The sequence below is a fragment of the Brachyistius frenatus genome, unplaced genomic scaffold, assembly GCF_029030835.1.
Source record: "Brachyistius frenatus isolate BFR_SWC_R1_liver_20210118 unplaced genomic scaffold, ASM2903083v1 Contig_48, whole genome shotgun sequence".
NCBI classification, from domain to species: domain Eukaryota; kingdom Metazoa; phylum Chordata; class Actinopteri; family Embiotocidae; genus Brachyistius; species Brachyistius frenatus.
Window position 1 is genome coordinate 1,410,471 of NW_027210647.1, and position 17,300 is coordinate 1,427,770.

General features: G+C 41.4%; 1 protein-coding gene across 5 annotated transcripts in view; it reads left to right on the forward strand.

Annotated features, from left to right (window-relative positions):
* The first annotated feature begins 256 nt into the window (after positions 1-256).
* The window catches only part of map7d1a (MAP7 domain containing 1a), a 43,306-nt gene continuing 26,262 nt past the window's right edge, over positions 257-17,300 (forward strand). For all 5 annotated transcript variants that reach the window (XM_069703820.1, XM_069703822.1, XM_069703821.1 and 2 more), the window contains exon 1: positions 257-649. In XM_069703820.1, coding sequence (XP_069559921.1) covers positions 592-649 — 58 coding nt within the window. In that variant the 5' untranslated portion in view covers positions 257-591. The remainder of the gene's footprint in view (positions 650-17,300) is intronic.

A 17,300-nucleotide genomic window follows, 5' to 3' on the forward strand; every position in this document is an offset into this window, starting at 1 on the left:
AGAACCAATCAGAAATCTGGGGGGGGGGGGGTATTTTTTCACATAAAACAAAAAAACGTATAACTGTTGTTGATGACTTTTGCCAGAATATTATAATATAGAAAGACTGGAATTTAGCAGTATATGCATGCGTTTTCCATAATGTTTAGTCTAGCAACAAACAACACCCCCAAAAGTCCGCCGTACCCCATTTTGGTAATGGTACAGTCCGATCCGGAGACCAGTGAGGGATCATCCGCACGAGCAGCGCATCAGCTGTGGTGTGTCGGAGAGTGAGAAACTTCTCTCCCTCCTCCTCCTCCTCCTCCTCTTCCTCCTCCTCCAAGCAGTCTTTCTCCCAAATTCCCTCGGACACCTCTTATCCTTCTCAGGAGCAGCCGCAGCCACCGGCTCTTCCGTCAATAGGCTGCAGGATTCTGTTTTATTTTTTTTTTGTGTGTGTCTTATTTCTGACCTATCTGGAAGCTCTCGGGAGGATTTCCTGCCCAGTTTCGTTCAGGCCACTGGAGTGACTCGACCAAGTTTCTCCCCCATTCTGCCTGAGGAATGAGAGGACTGCCGGAGAGGAAGAGACGGAACTCGCATGTTTGAATGAACAAAAGAACAGAAAGAGAGGATATGGAGGGAAATACTCTGCCAGGAGCAACATGTAAGTGTTTATTCGTGGACGGGAATTTGTCTGGTTTGAAAAAAAAAAAAAAAAATTGCACGAGCGCAAAATGTCATTCGTGTTCTTTGGCACGTTGTAATAAAAAAAAAAAAAAAAAAAAAATTTAGTTGACCGGTCCATTTAGAGGTTGACAAACAAGAGTTATACATAGAGGTAAAAGGATAAGGCACCGCAGTCGGAAATACATTTGTGATGTATTCTGACTCAAAATTCATCAGGAGGTGCGGAGACCGTCCGCAAACCGTACAGCTATCGAAACCTTGTTGTCAAGAAGCACAAATAACCTCAGTTTCCGGGCACATTTCAATGATGATGAAAACGTGACTTGTCAATTTGCAGACGATAATATCACAACGCCGGTATGATCACCAGCTGACTGCTTGATGTCTTGCCTCTAAAACAGTCTGTTGCCATTTCTTTCACAGAGAACTCAGCCTTGAGGGTTATAATAACACATTTTGCGCTAGATGAGGTAATCTCACTAGTCCCATCCCATCCCATCCCATCCCCCTCCTTATGTTATGTTTAGCTCACTAATAACATGATGCAGTCACAGGCTGTCCGGCATCCTTTGCCGTCTCCGCTTTTCTGCTCGAGCACTTGTTTTCCAAATTGACTGAATGGTTTATGCTCATGCAGGTGCACTGTGGGTGCAGAGGCGCATAAACAAACTCCTGAAATCTAGACAATTTTAATGAGATCACCTCAGGGCCAAAGTGCAGGCCAGAGAGTCTGCATACACTCCAGCCAGATCCGGCTTAGTTACAGATTTATATATGCAATTACAAACTATGAGATCCCATGATTATACAGTTCAAGGCCAATATCACGTCTTCCCATTCGGCTGTAACAAATGTCTCAGCTTGAGATAAGATGAAACGATAGTGCCGACGTGATTCATTCTTGCAAGACACCCCTCTTTGGGCTAATGTGTGAATCTCCATGCCAAAATCTCATGCATTTGACATGCTGCTTATTTCTGTAAGTAGAAGGGGACACACAATACGACCTCCTCTTTCTGACAACAAAAAAAAAAACGTCCTTCCTGCTTGACAGGCGGGCGTCATGGAGGGAGGTCAGCTTGTTTTGGCTCTGATTCAGGCAGGAGGAGAGATGTGCTCCACCCTGATTGTGGGAATCTTAACCAGTAGCCTGGAGTGTCTTCAAAATGCTCAGAACAACATAATCCATATACAGTGCAAACCTAAAGTTTGGAGATTGAGTCGTCTCACAGTAAAAGGACTAATATTAGGCCTCTCTCATGTTTCATGTGATGTACAGTCTCATAGAGAGACTGTTATCCTTCTGATGCTGATTGAAAATGTTGTTTTTCCAGCTTTCTCTGATACGTTATGATCCGACATTTGACTCGAGCTTAATGTTACACTGAGATCATGTTTTTCTTCAGAAGTTTATCAGATAAGGATGAATTTTGAAAACGTTTGCTTGCAATCATAAAGTTCCTATGACAGGAACTGCTCCCTCAGAAAAATGTGTAGCCCATAAAGAACATCTCATGAGCAACACCTGTAAGCATCTGGACAGATGGACAAGTCTCCTTCTTTTGTTAAAAAAAAAAAAAATACAGGCACAAGTGAGCTCACTTGATCTGCCCTGCATGAAGACCAGCTCTTGGACTGGAGCTGTTGAAAAGCTTCATGCAGCATTGTGAAAATCTGCTGTCAGGACTTTTGGAGATCTTCTAATCCTCCTTTTCATTCTGCAGGCTTTCTTCTTCCTAAACCCTTTTGACAGTCAGCTCTGTCTGGTCCTCCTCTTTAATCTCTCTACCTGAACAAATAAGCTTTGACCAGCAGAGATGAACAGGAAATCTTTTATTTTCCTTTAAGATTTACACTTTCTTGCACCTTCACTGGCATCTAAGAGGGATTCCACTGCTCATAATAAGATCATTTCTTACCGGAGGAAGTGAAGGTAGTGAGGTGATGTTTTAAATTGTTAATGAGCTATAATGCAAACTTAGTTTTAAGCAAGAAAAGTCAGTTTGCGTTCACAATGACGATTACAGAGCCTCAGCAGACTGAGAGGGAGACAGATTGTAGTGTAGACTTGAGTCTATTGTGTAATGAGGGAGAATTCAGCAGCTTTGGCTGTCAAGGCTGTAGTGAACAGGATCAGTCAGCTATGTATTTTCAGCCACAGGAGTTATGTAATCAGGGGAATACGTGTCCCATTTTCAGAGCTTTTATTGTCTTTGTAAATTAACAGTGGGCTAGGTCCCATGGGCCCTACTTGGTTCACTGCCTAATAATGGATCCTGATAACAACAGAGGGGAGTCATTGTTTTTATGCAGGAATAATTGTTATCATTGTGGTGGGGAAGTGTGTGTCGTAGGGAGATGTTTTCATGTCCTGCAGGAGATAAGTTTCCCACATGCGAGACCACTCATGTGGGAAATGTATCATTAGCAATACTGTGCCTTGTAGAAGACCAAAAAAAATGGTTAAATGTCTGCGAATATGAGCAGAGTAATTGACTTGCATGTACTATATTTTTGGAATTGCAATAATATTGCGTCATACTTTTACTTCAAAAGTCATGCAGCACTGTTTCAAACGCTTTTATCAGTATTCTTGTGGAACGTGCTTTCCTGCGGGCCTGAAAATTTGAAGCTTCATTTTATGCAGTGTAATTAAAAGTCACTCTTTTTTTTTTTTTTTTGTCACAGAAGGAGGGAGAAAACAATGGCACAGCATTACAGCTAATTTTAATTTTATGATGTGTACACACAAAGAAGACCAAACTATGCTCCATCCTACATAATCCAATTATTTCAGCAGATGTGGCTGCAATCACAGATTACGTTGTCAATCAAACGGCTTTTCTTAGGCAATGTAATCTTTGTTACCTTTTTAAGAAGTAATGACACTCCATGCACGGCTGAAAGGATTAAAACAACAAACTGAGAACAATGATACCTTTCCACTTGGGCTGGGTTCCAAACCTTTATGCTTTTATTGCACCAACCAAAATGCTTCGTTACCATCTAGTATTGAAAAATTTGGTTCCAAATTTTGACACCTTTTGTCTAAATCCACACGGACGCATTTTAATTTTAAATGATTAACTTTGGCTCCATTTATGCAGCAGTAAATCCCATCAACATCTGAACCACAGCGTTTACTACGCATTGGCTCTACTTTGGCGGGCGGGGGTGGAGTGGGGCGCATAGATAAAATCACTCAGTTGCAACTTAAATCTTACATTGGAACACCTTATTTCACTCTTTTCAAATAAATGTTAAATTGGAGTGTGATAGTGTTCATGTGAGGGGTTTAGGGGTCACCTGCTCATTGTAGCTTCAGAATTTAACCTGGGTCACATTTTTTCCTTCTAAATTGCATGACAACTAAAGATTTTGACTGTAATAATGGACCTTTTCTTTTGTTAAATTGGATTTTATATAATTGGCACGGAGAAAAATTGTCATTCAGGAAACGGTATCAAAGTCAAGGTATCTGCGCCGATATAAAAACACTTTAAACGATACTCAACCCCATTTAACACACTTGTTCACGAGATAAAACTGTTTTCTTGTGCAGACTCGTGGATTATTCTTCTGAAGCTACTTCAGGCAGGGTCGCTGCTGTAAGAGAGCCTTCCCAGTTTCCACATGTTCAGATGTGTTCAAAGCCCACATTGAGCACATATTAAAACGGGACTTAGCCCTGTACGAAGTTTGGAGAGAAAAGGGAAAAGAACAGAAACATCTGAGGCGCAAAGACCTGACTGAAGTCATGCCAGCATTGAGGTCTGCTTTTGAAGCTACAGTTCAGTTTTTAAACAGTGACACATTTGTAGCTGTTTTGGCTCCCCTGTACTCACTGACACTGGATTTAGAGTGAGACACTGACTGGGGATAAAGAACTGGGTTTAAACTTTAGGGGTGTTGGATGGCGTTCGCGACACATTGGTTTAAATAGTGTGAGAATCATAGAGAAAGTCGGGACAATGAAAAGGCTATACTTCCTATGCTGTTCCCCCAATAAGGCTGTGAATAATCCAAATTCAATTTGTATGTTGGCACTTTCATTTATAATCCAGTATTTTAGAGTACACTATTCCACATACTGAAGGTGTGCATGTAATAGTTCCCTTCCGCTAACAATAGGATGAAAAAAAAGTTGTTTATTATGTAGAGGCTCTCAATGGACATTTTGTACAACAAATATTACTTGAAGCAAGTTTTAGATATTCGTGTTAATGCCACATAGTCCAGATTTAAGAAATGAATAAAAGGAGACTAAAACTATGAGTAAAGAAAGACTGAGATTCAGAGAGTAAGAGCAGACGTGCAGTGCTGTGAATAGGAAAGATTGAACTGCTCTCCCCAAAGCTCAACTCTCCACATAGACAAGGTATCACGTCAGTGCCAGTTCATACTGTAGCACCCAGACGGTGTAAATCACACCGCCCAGACACTGACCCCTCGGAAGGGAATAGACCCTTTAACCCAGCACCCTGTAGCGGCAAATAATGTAGAAAGCATTTCCCATTAAAAGCCTCAGCCTCTGCAGTGTTCTGCCAGGAAATAGCTGCTGAAAGCCGCGGTCAATACTGCAAACACACACAGTTCATGTTTGCTTTTGTGAATGTTTGACTCCTTTTTTTTTTTTTTTTGTGATCAACTGTTTTCTTTTTCTTTTAGTTCAGATATAACACAAAACAAAAAGGACACATTAAGAAACACACCACAACAACAACAAAAAAGAAAACCATAAAAAAACAGAGCCTAGTGGCGACCCCCCCAACCCTCCCTAGTTGATCTCCTTAAAGTATACAGTACAAGCCTAAGTTCATCAAATGACATCAATCACAAAAGATAGTTATAGCAATTTCTTGATTTTGTCTGCAATCATTTCTCATGTGGAAATAGTACCAGCTAGAGCACCGTTGACTCTTGCTAATCTCTCCTTATTAATAATATCATATTAATAATATGATACATTGATAATATCATAATAATATCATATTAATAATACAATACATTAATAATGATACATTAACAATATACGTGTTTATCCATTGAGCTTTTGTAATTGTATGCGGAGGTTTCCATCTTTTTGGCGGCAGTGATGTCAGTAAGGAGAATTCGTCTATTCATACAAGTTCATTTTAATGAAGACGTGTCGTTTAAGAGAAGCACAGTGGGAGAGCACGGAACAGCTGCTTCGATAGCATCGGATAGAATAGCACAAACCATGTCCCCGAAGAGCTTCACGTGCTTGCAGTCCCAAGACATATGGTTGTAAGTAAGATCATCCGTGCACAATGTGCAATTTAGAGGATGAGATCCGTTTCATGAGATAATTCTTCCTCGGTGCGAGATAAGTTCTATGAATGTAGTTAAAATGAATCTGCTGCTGATCTGGATCTGGATTTTTAGAGGCAAGGACAATTGAAGACCATATCATTTTCCAGTCCAGTGAATCCTCTCCAGTCCAGTGCTCCAGCTCTTTAGTCCATACACTCACAATGGGGAGAGTTTTATAGGAATTAATCCGGAAAAGTGAATATAATGAGAAACCAGTCTTCTTTTTAGTCCTTTGTTGTCCAGTATAGAGCGCCAGGGATGGGTAGCGAGTTCCACGGCACTCCTTATGCTTTCATGGACGATCGCAGTTGGAGATATATATATATATATATATACACGTACTATTGGATTTCCTCTCAGCAAGACGCCATATTGACAAAAGGAGGTCATTATGAGGCCCAGTGGTAGTTTAGCTCACTTTAAACGGACCGCAGAGTAGATCAAATCTTTGAGTCTATGCAGGTGGGCTAAATTACTTTCTATAGGCTTCCAGCAAGTAACAGTCAGGATTAAGCCGATCTGATAGTGGTTTCAAAATGAAACACCAAAAATAATGTTTAGGAACTGAAAGTCCACCCTCTGATTTGTGGCGTTGGAGAGTCATCAACTTTATGCTTGGTTGTTTCCCAGCCCAGATGAATTTACAGACCAAAGAGTGGATTTTATCCCAGTAATCAGTTGGGGGTGATGAAGGTAACTTGGATGAAGAGAAATGCATCCTTGGTAATATGTCCATCTTAAGTACTTAAACTGTTTGGCAATTGGAATATGTTGAGGTAATGAACCATTCTGAGTTTAATGGAAATAATGCCGATTTCATCAAGTTAATTTTGTAACCAGAAAGGGAACTGGATTCTGTAAACGTATCTAAAATATGATGTTCTAAGACAAGATGCAAGCAAAGATTTGTATTTCTGCATTAAGAATATATAATGGCCTATAATTGCTGCATTTGGTGCTGTTCTTATTGGGTTTGGGCAAAACGGCAATTAAAGCAGAATTCAAATAATTGAAAAAGGCACCCACTTCAATAGATTTATGGATCATGGCTAAACAATACCGTCCCATCTCCTCCCAAAAAGTGAGATAAAACTCTGGAGGGAGGGGGGGGGGGAATTCCACCTCAACCAGGAGATTTGCCTTTTTTCATACCATGTATGGCATTTTTCAGTTCAGTCAGGATGATTGGCTCTGCAAGTCAAGTGACTTTATCTCACCTAGCCTCATTCGATTTAAGTTAGAAGCAAAGGAAATAGTTGTGTTCCTTAAAAAACATTCAATGGTCCCCCCCTGTTTAAATAACAACTGTATTGCCTTGAAGAGGGGTTTATGGTCCTAAATAAATCTGTGAGACTGAAATCACTTATCAGACCCTGGAACGCTCCTGTAGAGGAAATAATCCGCAGAGGAGGTGCACTGGACCGATCTAGTAAAGGATTACATGATGGCATTCATATCCGCACCAATAATGACCGAGAAGTCCTGAAGAAAGTTTTGGGTCCTTCTTGACAGACACAATGACACTGTGTTTCTGAACTTGAACACTGCATTTTTCATTTTGATCCTGGCATTTAAAAAAAAAAAAAAAAAAAAAAAGACTGTTTACTATGAAAACATGGATTAAGGTAAGATTGGAGTTCCCTTGAACCACCCCTGACCGACTGTTTGTGTGCAAATCATAATAGTCCATGTGTTCTAGGTAATGCCACTCAAATGCTGATATCTGACAATGATGTCCTTTAAGCCAATTTAAACTCTTGCCATAGTCCCATTACATGTGTTATTAGTCACGCATAACAAAGACCGGGTACCGCACTTTTAATAGATTTGCCTCTAAAATGAGAAGCTTGTAACTTCACATTTCACTCTGAGAATGTGTCTGGCTTTTGGAGAATGTTTTTGAAGACTGGGTTTATGACGTATTACCTGTCTTCACTTGTTGAGCTCCTTTTGGTCTTTGCCTTACAACAAGACCCTTTGATATATAATACAGTTGATCATTCAGATCAGAGATTCAGAGATATGACTTGTCGAGGACCACCCGGGATTCTTTTGAGGTGCACAAGTAAAAGCTGGTGTCAGAGCTCATAATTGTTGTCGACTAGTTGGTGGGTTAAGAAGTGTTTGTTTTAGCAAACAGACAATGATTTGGTACAAGACAGCGTTACTTTGTAAGCAGCAAACTGCGTGAAAGTGATCGATATGTTGGTGAGCATTGATAATGCTGGTTTGCTGATTTTGCTACCTTTAAGCAGAGCTAGGCTAGCTGTTATCTCCTGTTTCTGTTTTTATGGTAAGCTTATTCCAAGCAAAAAAGCAAATCCGTTCCCAAAACACCAAACTATTCCTTTAATAAAAACAATGCTCAACAGACAGAATCTGTATCCGATCAATATTTGATCACTGCACCAGAGCAGAATGTAAACAGTAAGACAACGAAACAGAGGTTGTTCTAATTATTCGACCAAGGAGCGGCCAGGCTGCAGCATTTAGTGCAGTACACAAAGACAAAAGTGCTTTAAATAATGCATAAAAAAAACTAAAAGATACAGCTTGAAAGATCAAGACAAAAGTTAAAAGGATAGAATGCAGGTCCAGGATGTTGCTCAGGAAACATGCCGTTCTTCCTCCTAACCCCCTCACTTTATAAAAGCATGGGAGGCCCGTGCAACACACACACACACACACACACACACACACACACACACACACACACACACACACACACACACACACACACACACACACACACACACACACACACACACACACACACACACACACGTGCTACTTGGAAGGCATTTGCTTTTTCTAACCCCTTTTCCGCATTTGTGTCCCCCACTGTGACATTCGTATCAAGAGGGCCGACGCTGCCTGCAGTGCCGCAGCCTACATTTATTATGAGTCAGCTGTACCGCCCTTCTCCCTGGGATACTAGAGGAAGGACAAGTATGGGGAAGTCTTGATTTGGATCGTGTCGCTTGTTCCTACCACCTCCATCGGGTCTGAAAATATCCCAGACGTGACTGCTCCACGAGCTCTGGTCTTCTGAAAGTTCCAGTGCCAGACCGATCTGCTAATATTAGACCAGGGTCTGTTCAGCTAAAGGGCATTCCTCTTATAGTGTAAACACATCTTCATCTCTCTGCACGTTCCTTGGCAGCTGCACCGTATGTCATGTTAACTTACCCACTTCACCATAATTTTCAGTTTCTGTGCCCGTTTCCTAAAAACGATGCTATTTAAAAAACACAATTCTTTTTTTTTCTTTTTTTTTTTTTTTTTAAACTGGCTGTTTTTGTGTATGGAAGTATTTTATCTGCGTGGGATTGGACATTTGCCTTCTCTTAGTTACCTGTGATTATGAGACCTGTAAGAGGAACCTATTGTCAGCAAAGAGCTTCTGGGTTTTCATGTGGGCAGACAAAAAGCCAGTTAATGATAACTGCTGGATATAATTGCATGATGAATGGTTATGAAATTGCAACCTAGGCTGATTTTTGCTTTAGGTAATGTTTACAAAAAGAACCATATTGAAACAGAATGACAAAATGTCAACAATGCTCTCCTCGTGAAAATGTCACCAATTATACTGCCATCACATTTTGATTGTTCCCAGAGGTGGTTCAAGAGCAGAGAAGGACCAATCCTAACTTTGCTTGCACTAGTTGTTGTTTTTTTCAATGACATTTTCATCATAGTTGTAAGTTCTCACTCATGTAAAAACAAGGAAATGAGGCTGCAGCAGAGATAGACCATTAGGAGAATGGAGATAAAAAGAAATCAGTAGCAATAATGATCTGTCATGCGAGCTCTGTGACTGCGTACCGGACTAATCAGTGGCGCTAGCAAGATTATATTTCTTAATACGCACAAGAACCGCTTGCGGAAAGATAGAATCTGCAGTAGTCACAATTATTGAAAAGATAGGATATCGAAAAGGAACAAACTATATCATAAAAAAAACAAAAAAACATTGGCAGACGAGGTACAGGATTGAAGCTGCCGTCGGGACTGTGGCGAACAACAATCTATTGAAGCCCATTGTGTGTATTTCTAATCACAATCTGAACGTGTCACTATGAGTCTTCTATTGTTCACTGAAACCTGTATCCAGCCATTATAACCATCAGTTATAAACCTTGACTATGTTGCTTTCCAAGGCTCAGGAAAGAATTGTTTTTCTACTTAGTAGGCTTGTGGTATAATCATATTAGTGTTACATTGGGGTCACATCAGGCTAAATTCCAAAAGATCAGACTACTTAACATGATTACAAATGGTCTCCGTCCTACTCTAAATAAAACTGGTCTGGACTGTGACAGGGAACAAGGAAAAACACAGTCACAAAACCACTTCCCAACCCCCACAAGGGATGTAAAGCAGGTTGCCAGGAGCGACCGACCGGCACACTTGTTTCGCTTGTGCGGCCCAAATTTTGTCCCCCTCGTGTCATTGGCTACCGCTTCATTTCGCTGGCGCTCGGCACTCTCTCCCTCCTCCGGTCGGACTGTCTAGGTTACTTATTATCCGTTTACGTCGGAGCATGTCGGCGGCAGAAACAGATGCGGGGTCCCTCGGGAGCTGCTGCTCGTTCAGATAAGCGAAGCCTTTCATCAGCTCGGTGGCGTTGGCACATACGCTGGCGCAGGGGAGAGCAGAAACTAAATGCCTGGCATTGTCTGCAGCCCGGGCCAGGTGATGGGATGAAAGCTGGTGCAGTCACTGACAGAGACATTAGTATTCACTGGTCGATTGGCATGCAGCGAAGGAATGCCGTCTCTTGAAGTGTCTTCAGCCTTGTATGTTGGTATGCACGACCACTTTTGTCTTCAGTAGGCGGACATCAGCTGAAGTCTTGATGAGCCAGTCTGCATCCAGTGTCTTTGACCTGTTCTTTTCGTGGAGTCATTCAGTCTGTAACTTGTCACTCTGCAGGGGGAAAAAAAAAATACAGAATATTTCCGACTTCCGCCTTCTCATTTGTGATTGTTTTCTGCTCTTACTGATCGTGTTCGATAGTAAATTGAAAGTATTTAGGTTAGAGAGTTTTGGTCAAACAGAACAAGATGTTTAAAGATGTCATCTTAAGATAGGGGAAAGTGCAATGGACATTGTTCAGTATTTTCATACTCTTTAGAGACCAAGAGATTAATTAATCAAGAAAATTTGCCATGGTGTCAAGTTATCACCCAGGTTTGCAGTTTAATGTAGATCGACACAAAGTCAGTCATTTTCAACCAATTACTTTGTTTATCAACTTAAAAATACCCTTAATTCTTTTCTTCCAGATTCTCATATGTGAGGATTTGCAGCTTTGTTTTTTTTTTTTTTTTTTTTTATAAATCATTGATAAATAAAGATCTTTGGGCTTTGAAATGCTGAATACCCAAAGAATAAATCTCACCTGGGGCTGTGGAAAGTTTTGAAGACATTTGTTTTTGTTTTCACATTTTTGTACACAGTACAAATAATTAAAAACATCAACAGAGTAAATCATTAAAGAATAGTGTAATTAACTGCAGGCCAATTTAAAAGTAACTTTCCCTAGTTAATGATTTTTTTTTTTTTTAGCTATTTTCAACTAAAAGTGTAATATACTGAAAACTTGAATATCCACACACACACACACACACACACACACACACACACACACACACACACACACACACACACACACACACACACACACACACACACACACACACACACACACACACACACACACACACACACACACACACACACACGGGCCTGCTCTGGCATGAAGTCAGTGCTTGTTGTTTACACTGCGCTTCCTGTGTGTCTGGCCCCCCTTGCCCTCTTACATCACCCTATTCGGCACTGCAGGGACACAACAGGCTGAAGGGGCGATGGGTTAGGGGCTAAGCAGTGAGGTAGTTCATTAGTCCCCCCCCCCCCTCCGCCCATCCCAAATGATATGCGCATCTATTCTCTGTGTGTTTCCCGTATTTCTCTTTTGTTTTTTTTGTTGCAACCCTTTTCCCTTTCTGGTCTTTTGATTCCTCACTCAATACCGTTTCCTCATGGCTTGTTGGCCTCATTTGCATTTTACATGTGAATGTGCTCCCGTTCCACTCTCTTTACCAGGTAGTTTTTGTGCATTGAGACTTTACAAAATACCCCGTGTCCTTGTATTTTAAAGCCTTTGGCTGTTGGTGGTCTGAGAGTGCATTCACACCTTTTCTTATCTCTTTTTAGCAGGATAGGGTTGTGGGTAAGAGTGAAGCACTTTGCTTCATAAATATTCCATATTCCACTGCCCTATGTTTTTACTCTGCCTTGTGTCTTGGTAAGACATTGTCAGAGGTCTGGATGTTGTGGAATGAACAGCAGCTGGATGTTGTGTTCATTATTACTGGTTACTGTCAAATTACCAAGATCATTTTAAAGCTTACCATTACGTCTATATAATGGGTCCACTTGGACTCCAGTGTCTGCTGGTTTTGTGTTGGACAGTCTCACATTTTGTTTTGCAGCTCTTCTCAGCAGACCGTTTCCCTCCCTGAGCTGCAAATGAGCAAACACCGTCCTAAGTGCCTATGTGCCGTCATGGTTTGCTGATTCTGTCCTACAGTGAGTCATGTGTTTTGCTCTGCTACACATGGACACATGCTTTTGTTACTCTGACTCTCAGATCCCATGTGAGGTTGATGCACAGGTAGAAAACAGCGGTGTGGTATATTGTCTGTGCCTATGTTTTCCTGTCAGAACCTATATGTGTGGAGATAAAAGAGCTTCCATTGCAAATGCGGCACATCCTGTTCCAAGAACATTGCCTGCCTCTCTCGCCTCGGCTTCATTTCTCAACTCTTATTATGGGAGACTTATTGTTTGGACGGGAAAAAAAAAAAGTCATTCATTTGTTACTGAAATAATTAAACTGGGAGAGCTCTTGCAGTTTTAGAGGTGATTATCTCAGTGTTATGTGCCACTGGGGCACTACACGACAAAAATTGGCTCTGCACTGTGTGGGTATTTATAAACCTGCTCTAACAAAATAATATGCTGTGAAATTGGATTTCTGCTAAATCACATTTTGTGTGGCAGCATTACCAGTTGTCCCAGTTTTAACTTGGCCTTTTACCCACAATGTCATCAGCCAAACTTTAAAGTACTGAATTCCTTTGGTGTGAATTTGTGAGGTTTTCATTTTTCAAATCAACATTTGAAGCTGCACATACTGCATATTTGGTCCAAGCCGGCGTGCTCCTGACTGAGAAATGGCACAGAGTCTGTGCTGATTACCTGCTGATCCTCAACCTGCTGCTCTCCTCCCACACTGTGCTCGTGCATGCGTGTGGACACCCACCTCCGCAGGGGTTCCTTTACCATTTCTGCTGACTTTTACAGATATCTTATTTCATTGTATGGCTTTTGCATGTCGGTGGGTTTAGCCGAGTGCCTCAGGCTTTGTTTGACACCTGCAGCTGGAGAGGCCCCACAAGAAGACCCCGATGGGGCCAACTGAGCTGTGGTTGAGGGTGTGACAGTGTGATGTTCAACCAATGATCATGCACAGCATGCCACGGATTCCTGAACCTTCTCTGACCCACTTCATAGGGTCTCGTCGGCTGTCAAATAAGCATTTGATATGCAGGGAGGGAGCAAAACAAAGGAACCATGCCGGGACAGCACAGCTTTTAGATGCTCTAAGGACTGACTTACTTTCTGCCACCAGATTTGTCAGAGATAAACACCCCGTTTCCATTTGGCTCCATCAATCCAGACATATGCGACCTGGCTGTGATCGGACCACAAGTGGCCAACAAAAGTACATCGAGCTCTGATCTGTTTAGGTCACATACGGAGGCGGCGTGGCGCTCTTCTGGCCACATTCGCTGAGCAGTGGTAATGCTGCCTGACGACGATCAGCTGACGTCCGCTGATTATCAATAAAAATAAATGCAGCTCCATTTTCCTGTGTTGGTATGTGACCCGGTGCTCCGCTGCGTTACCGTCAACGTTACAGCAGGTTCGTTAGTTTGGGATGGTTTTTTTTTTTTCCGCCATTCAGTCTTTCACCTGATCCGATCTGTGCCTGCTCTTCTTTTCTTTTCATTTAATGTCCTGTGTGGTGTGCAGGTGAACTGTAGCCGACTGACCAGCAGGAGAAACTTACTGCAAACTGACGTTATGAAGCAGCTGATTAGTGAATTAAGACACATGATGCTTGTTTCACCAACGCCTCCCCTGGGTTTATCTTTTATCTTTTCGGTAATATCGTGTTGCTTCCGGCACACATCATCCACAGCTGTGAGAGAGACGCACCGCAGATCAATAATTGATTCATAATGAATTCATCTAACGAGCTGAACGTTTCAGGCTGTGAATTAGACTCACAAACTTCAGTAGTCAGACATCTACAAACGTGAAATACGTCATAGCTGTATATTTGTAAAACACGGCGCATTAAATAGCCTACCTGTAGCTTAAACTCCTCTTCTCATGCATCCGTTTGTCTTTGTAGTTTGTCTCCTGTACTTTCCGACACACATCAGACCCACAGCTGTGAGAGGCCCCGCCCCCTTTTAGCCACTGTAGCGGAGATGCGCTGGAACAATGAATTCATCTGACCCGAATCGTTGGGGTTCTGATGTTCAGGTTCCTGTTCTTCTGCTAATTTATTTGCATATTTGCGTGACCATAGCCTACGTGTTCGTTTGCATAAACAGCAGGGAAGGTGAAATCCGATCACCCAGGACGCATGATAATTCAAGGTGGAAACACTCAAAGCTGGCCACTTGTGATCCGATCACAGCCAGATGTCTGGATTAAAATAATAGCCAAATGGAAACAGCCTCAATGTAAATGGGAGGCTTTTGAATTAACATATCCCGTATATTAAACTTCAAAAACTTGGTTTAAGATCTTAAAACTTAATTAATTCAATATTTTATATTTTACATTCTAAATAGGAAACACTCATGTCAAAAGTCAAGTTTGGAAAAACATCCTTAGCTGTAAAGTAATGAGTTTATGATTGAAACAGGTAGCTAAATTTGTTTAATGAGGACTACATATGTTTGTTTTCTTTTGATTTGACGGTGTCTTAACACATCAGCTATCATCACACATAAATCTATGTGAAGAGCACAGACAAAACACATGCAGAAATGTTTTTTTATGGGAAATAATCACGTGGAACCTGAAGTGCTTGCGGTAAGAAACTGACTGAAACAGAGCTTTTCATTACCGCTAAAGAGGCTGGTGGCCAAAACCTTCAACCTGCTTGAGATTTTGATCAAGCTCGTGAAATACTGACCAAAAATGTTTGCCCTCCTGTGTATTTCTTCTCCCTGGTCTTCTTATAATACGCTGCACCAAAGTGTTTTTCCATGTTCAGACTTGATGGAGACTCCAGCAGAGGAAGTTGATGCGCATTGATCTATGAATATGAATAATGTAAGTGATGTCACAAGAGGGTGGTCTAATGGCTTTTGGCTGTAGGCGTCCCCTGTGTGCAGTTCCGCCGAGACACTGAAATGTAAATATGGCAAGGAGAGAGTCACTGAGGTGATATAAGCCGGTGGCAGACGCCCACTCTTGTTGTATGAACATAATAGAATTAGGCTTATATTTCTCGCTGTGCAATGATCTCACGCAAATACACCACACGAGAACGTTTTGTTATGCAACAACTGGTTAATTCAATTAGCTTTGCTCAAGTCATATTTTCGTGTTTCAGAACCGCCTGAACACAAGTTCATAGATGGCCGAGGTAGATTAGTGACACAGATTTTGTCATTGCATTCGGTACATCTGTGCAAATATTACTTCAGCATTCTCCTCAAAGCACTGCCTGAGTGTGTCCCAGTTTTGTTTGCTGTATTATGTCATCACTATGTCAGCCAAGGACAGGCCAAAGTCCCCCGAATTAGAATGATTAAGCATCTGACAACTTCGAAGACTTCTTTGGTATTTTTAAGTTAAAGGTGTTCTGTGGAGGTTCATTCAGTGTTCCTCTCCAAAATGCATCGTCTCTATTCTTGAGGTATGATTTTCGTTTTTTTTAATTTACATATTATTTTAAAAGAATTATGCCCAAATTATTGTGATGAACTATTGGCATTTCATTTTGTTACAGTTTAAACTATAAGTGATGAAACTAGTCAATTAAAAACATGATATGCTGAATAATTAACAGATCAACAATAATTTGTTACATGGAGTTAGGAATATCCAGAGCCGATCTCAAAGGTCGGTACCGGGGCTGATCGAGGCGTTTTTTGAACTGATCAGTATCTGCTATATTGAGCTTAACTAAGCCCGATTCTGTGTTTTACATTAGCATTCGCACAAATGTGATAAACGAAAATTACAATTTGTGGCAGGACGCAGCAACCTACTCTGTCATATCCCCTGTGGATAAAATAACTGCAATGTGGAAAAATCCAAACGTTGAAAACAAAAGCCGTCCAACGGCCTCAATTTGAGCATTTTACAAGGTTGCACCAGAAGAGCTGCATTCAAAACCACTAATTTCAAATGGCAAGAGATTGCTTTTACTTTTATTTAAAAAACAAAACAAAACAAAAAAACTTTACTATTATGTTCTCGCCCTGTGAGGCGGTTTTTTTTTTTTTATCTCAGTGAGTATCTGACTGGGACTCGCATCAGCAGATAGTCAGTGACAAATGACATGGTCCAGAATCAGGGGCAAAAAAATAAATAAAATAAAACTTGATCGGGACGTCCCTACGGCCATAGTTCAGACTTTTTTTTTACTTTCTCTGACTTTTATTCACAAACTGTCTGTGGTCTGTCATATACTCTCCTCTCCCAGTCATCCAGGAGCCCACACAGTCAGCGCTCTGCATCAATCAGCCCTTGTTTCAGTCCCTCGCTACGCAGCAGCATTCCTCTCCCTTGGCTCCCATCCTATTTCCCTCCAGAGAGCTTCAGGTTTCATTGGTATTCATTGTCTGTGCTGCTGACATACCAGAGTATGTTACGTCGTCATTCTCTTCATCATTGACAATATACATCACAGTAATTGTCTGTCACACGAAGTCCTGCCGGATAGTCAATTCTTTGTGGTTCCAGGTCCCAGGTGTAAAATGGAAAGTGCTCGCAGGATAAGAGGCAAAACAATACACATCTGTCAGAGCTGCACTTGCTCCTATCACTTCAAGTACCCCAGTTGTCATATCTGCCCTCAGGGGTCAGAGAAAATGGTGTTAGAGGATAAATTCCGAGGCGGGTGTTGTATGATTCACTACCTGTAAAGTCAGAAAGGTGTTGCGCCCGCCCGAGGTTCTGTCGAGCGAGCG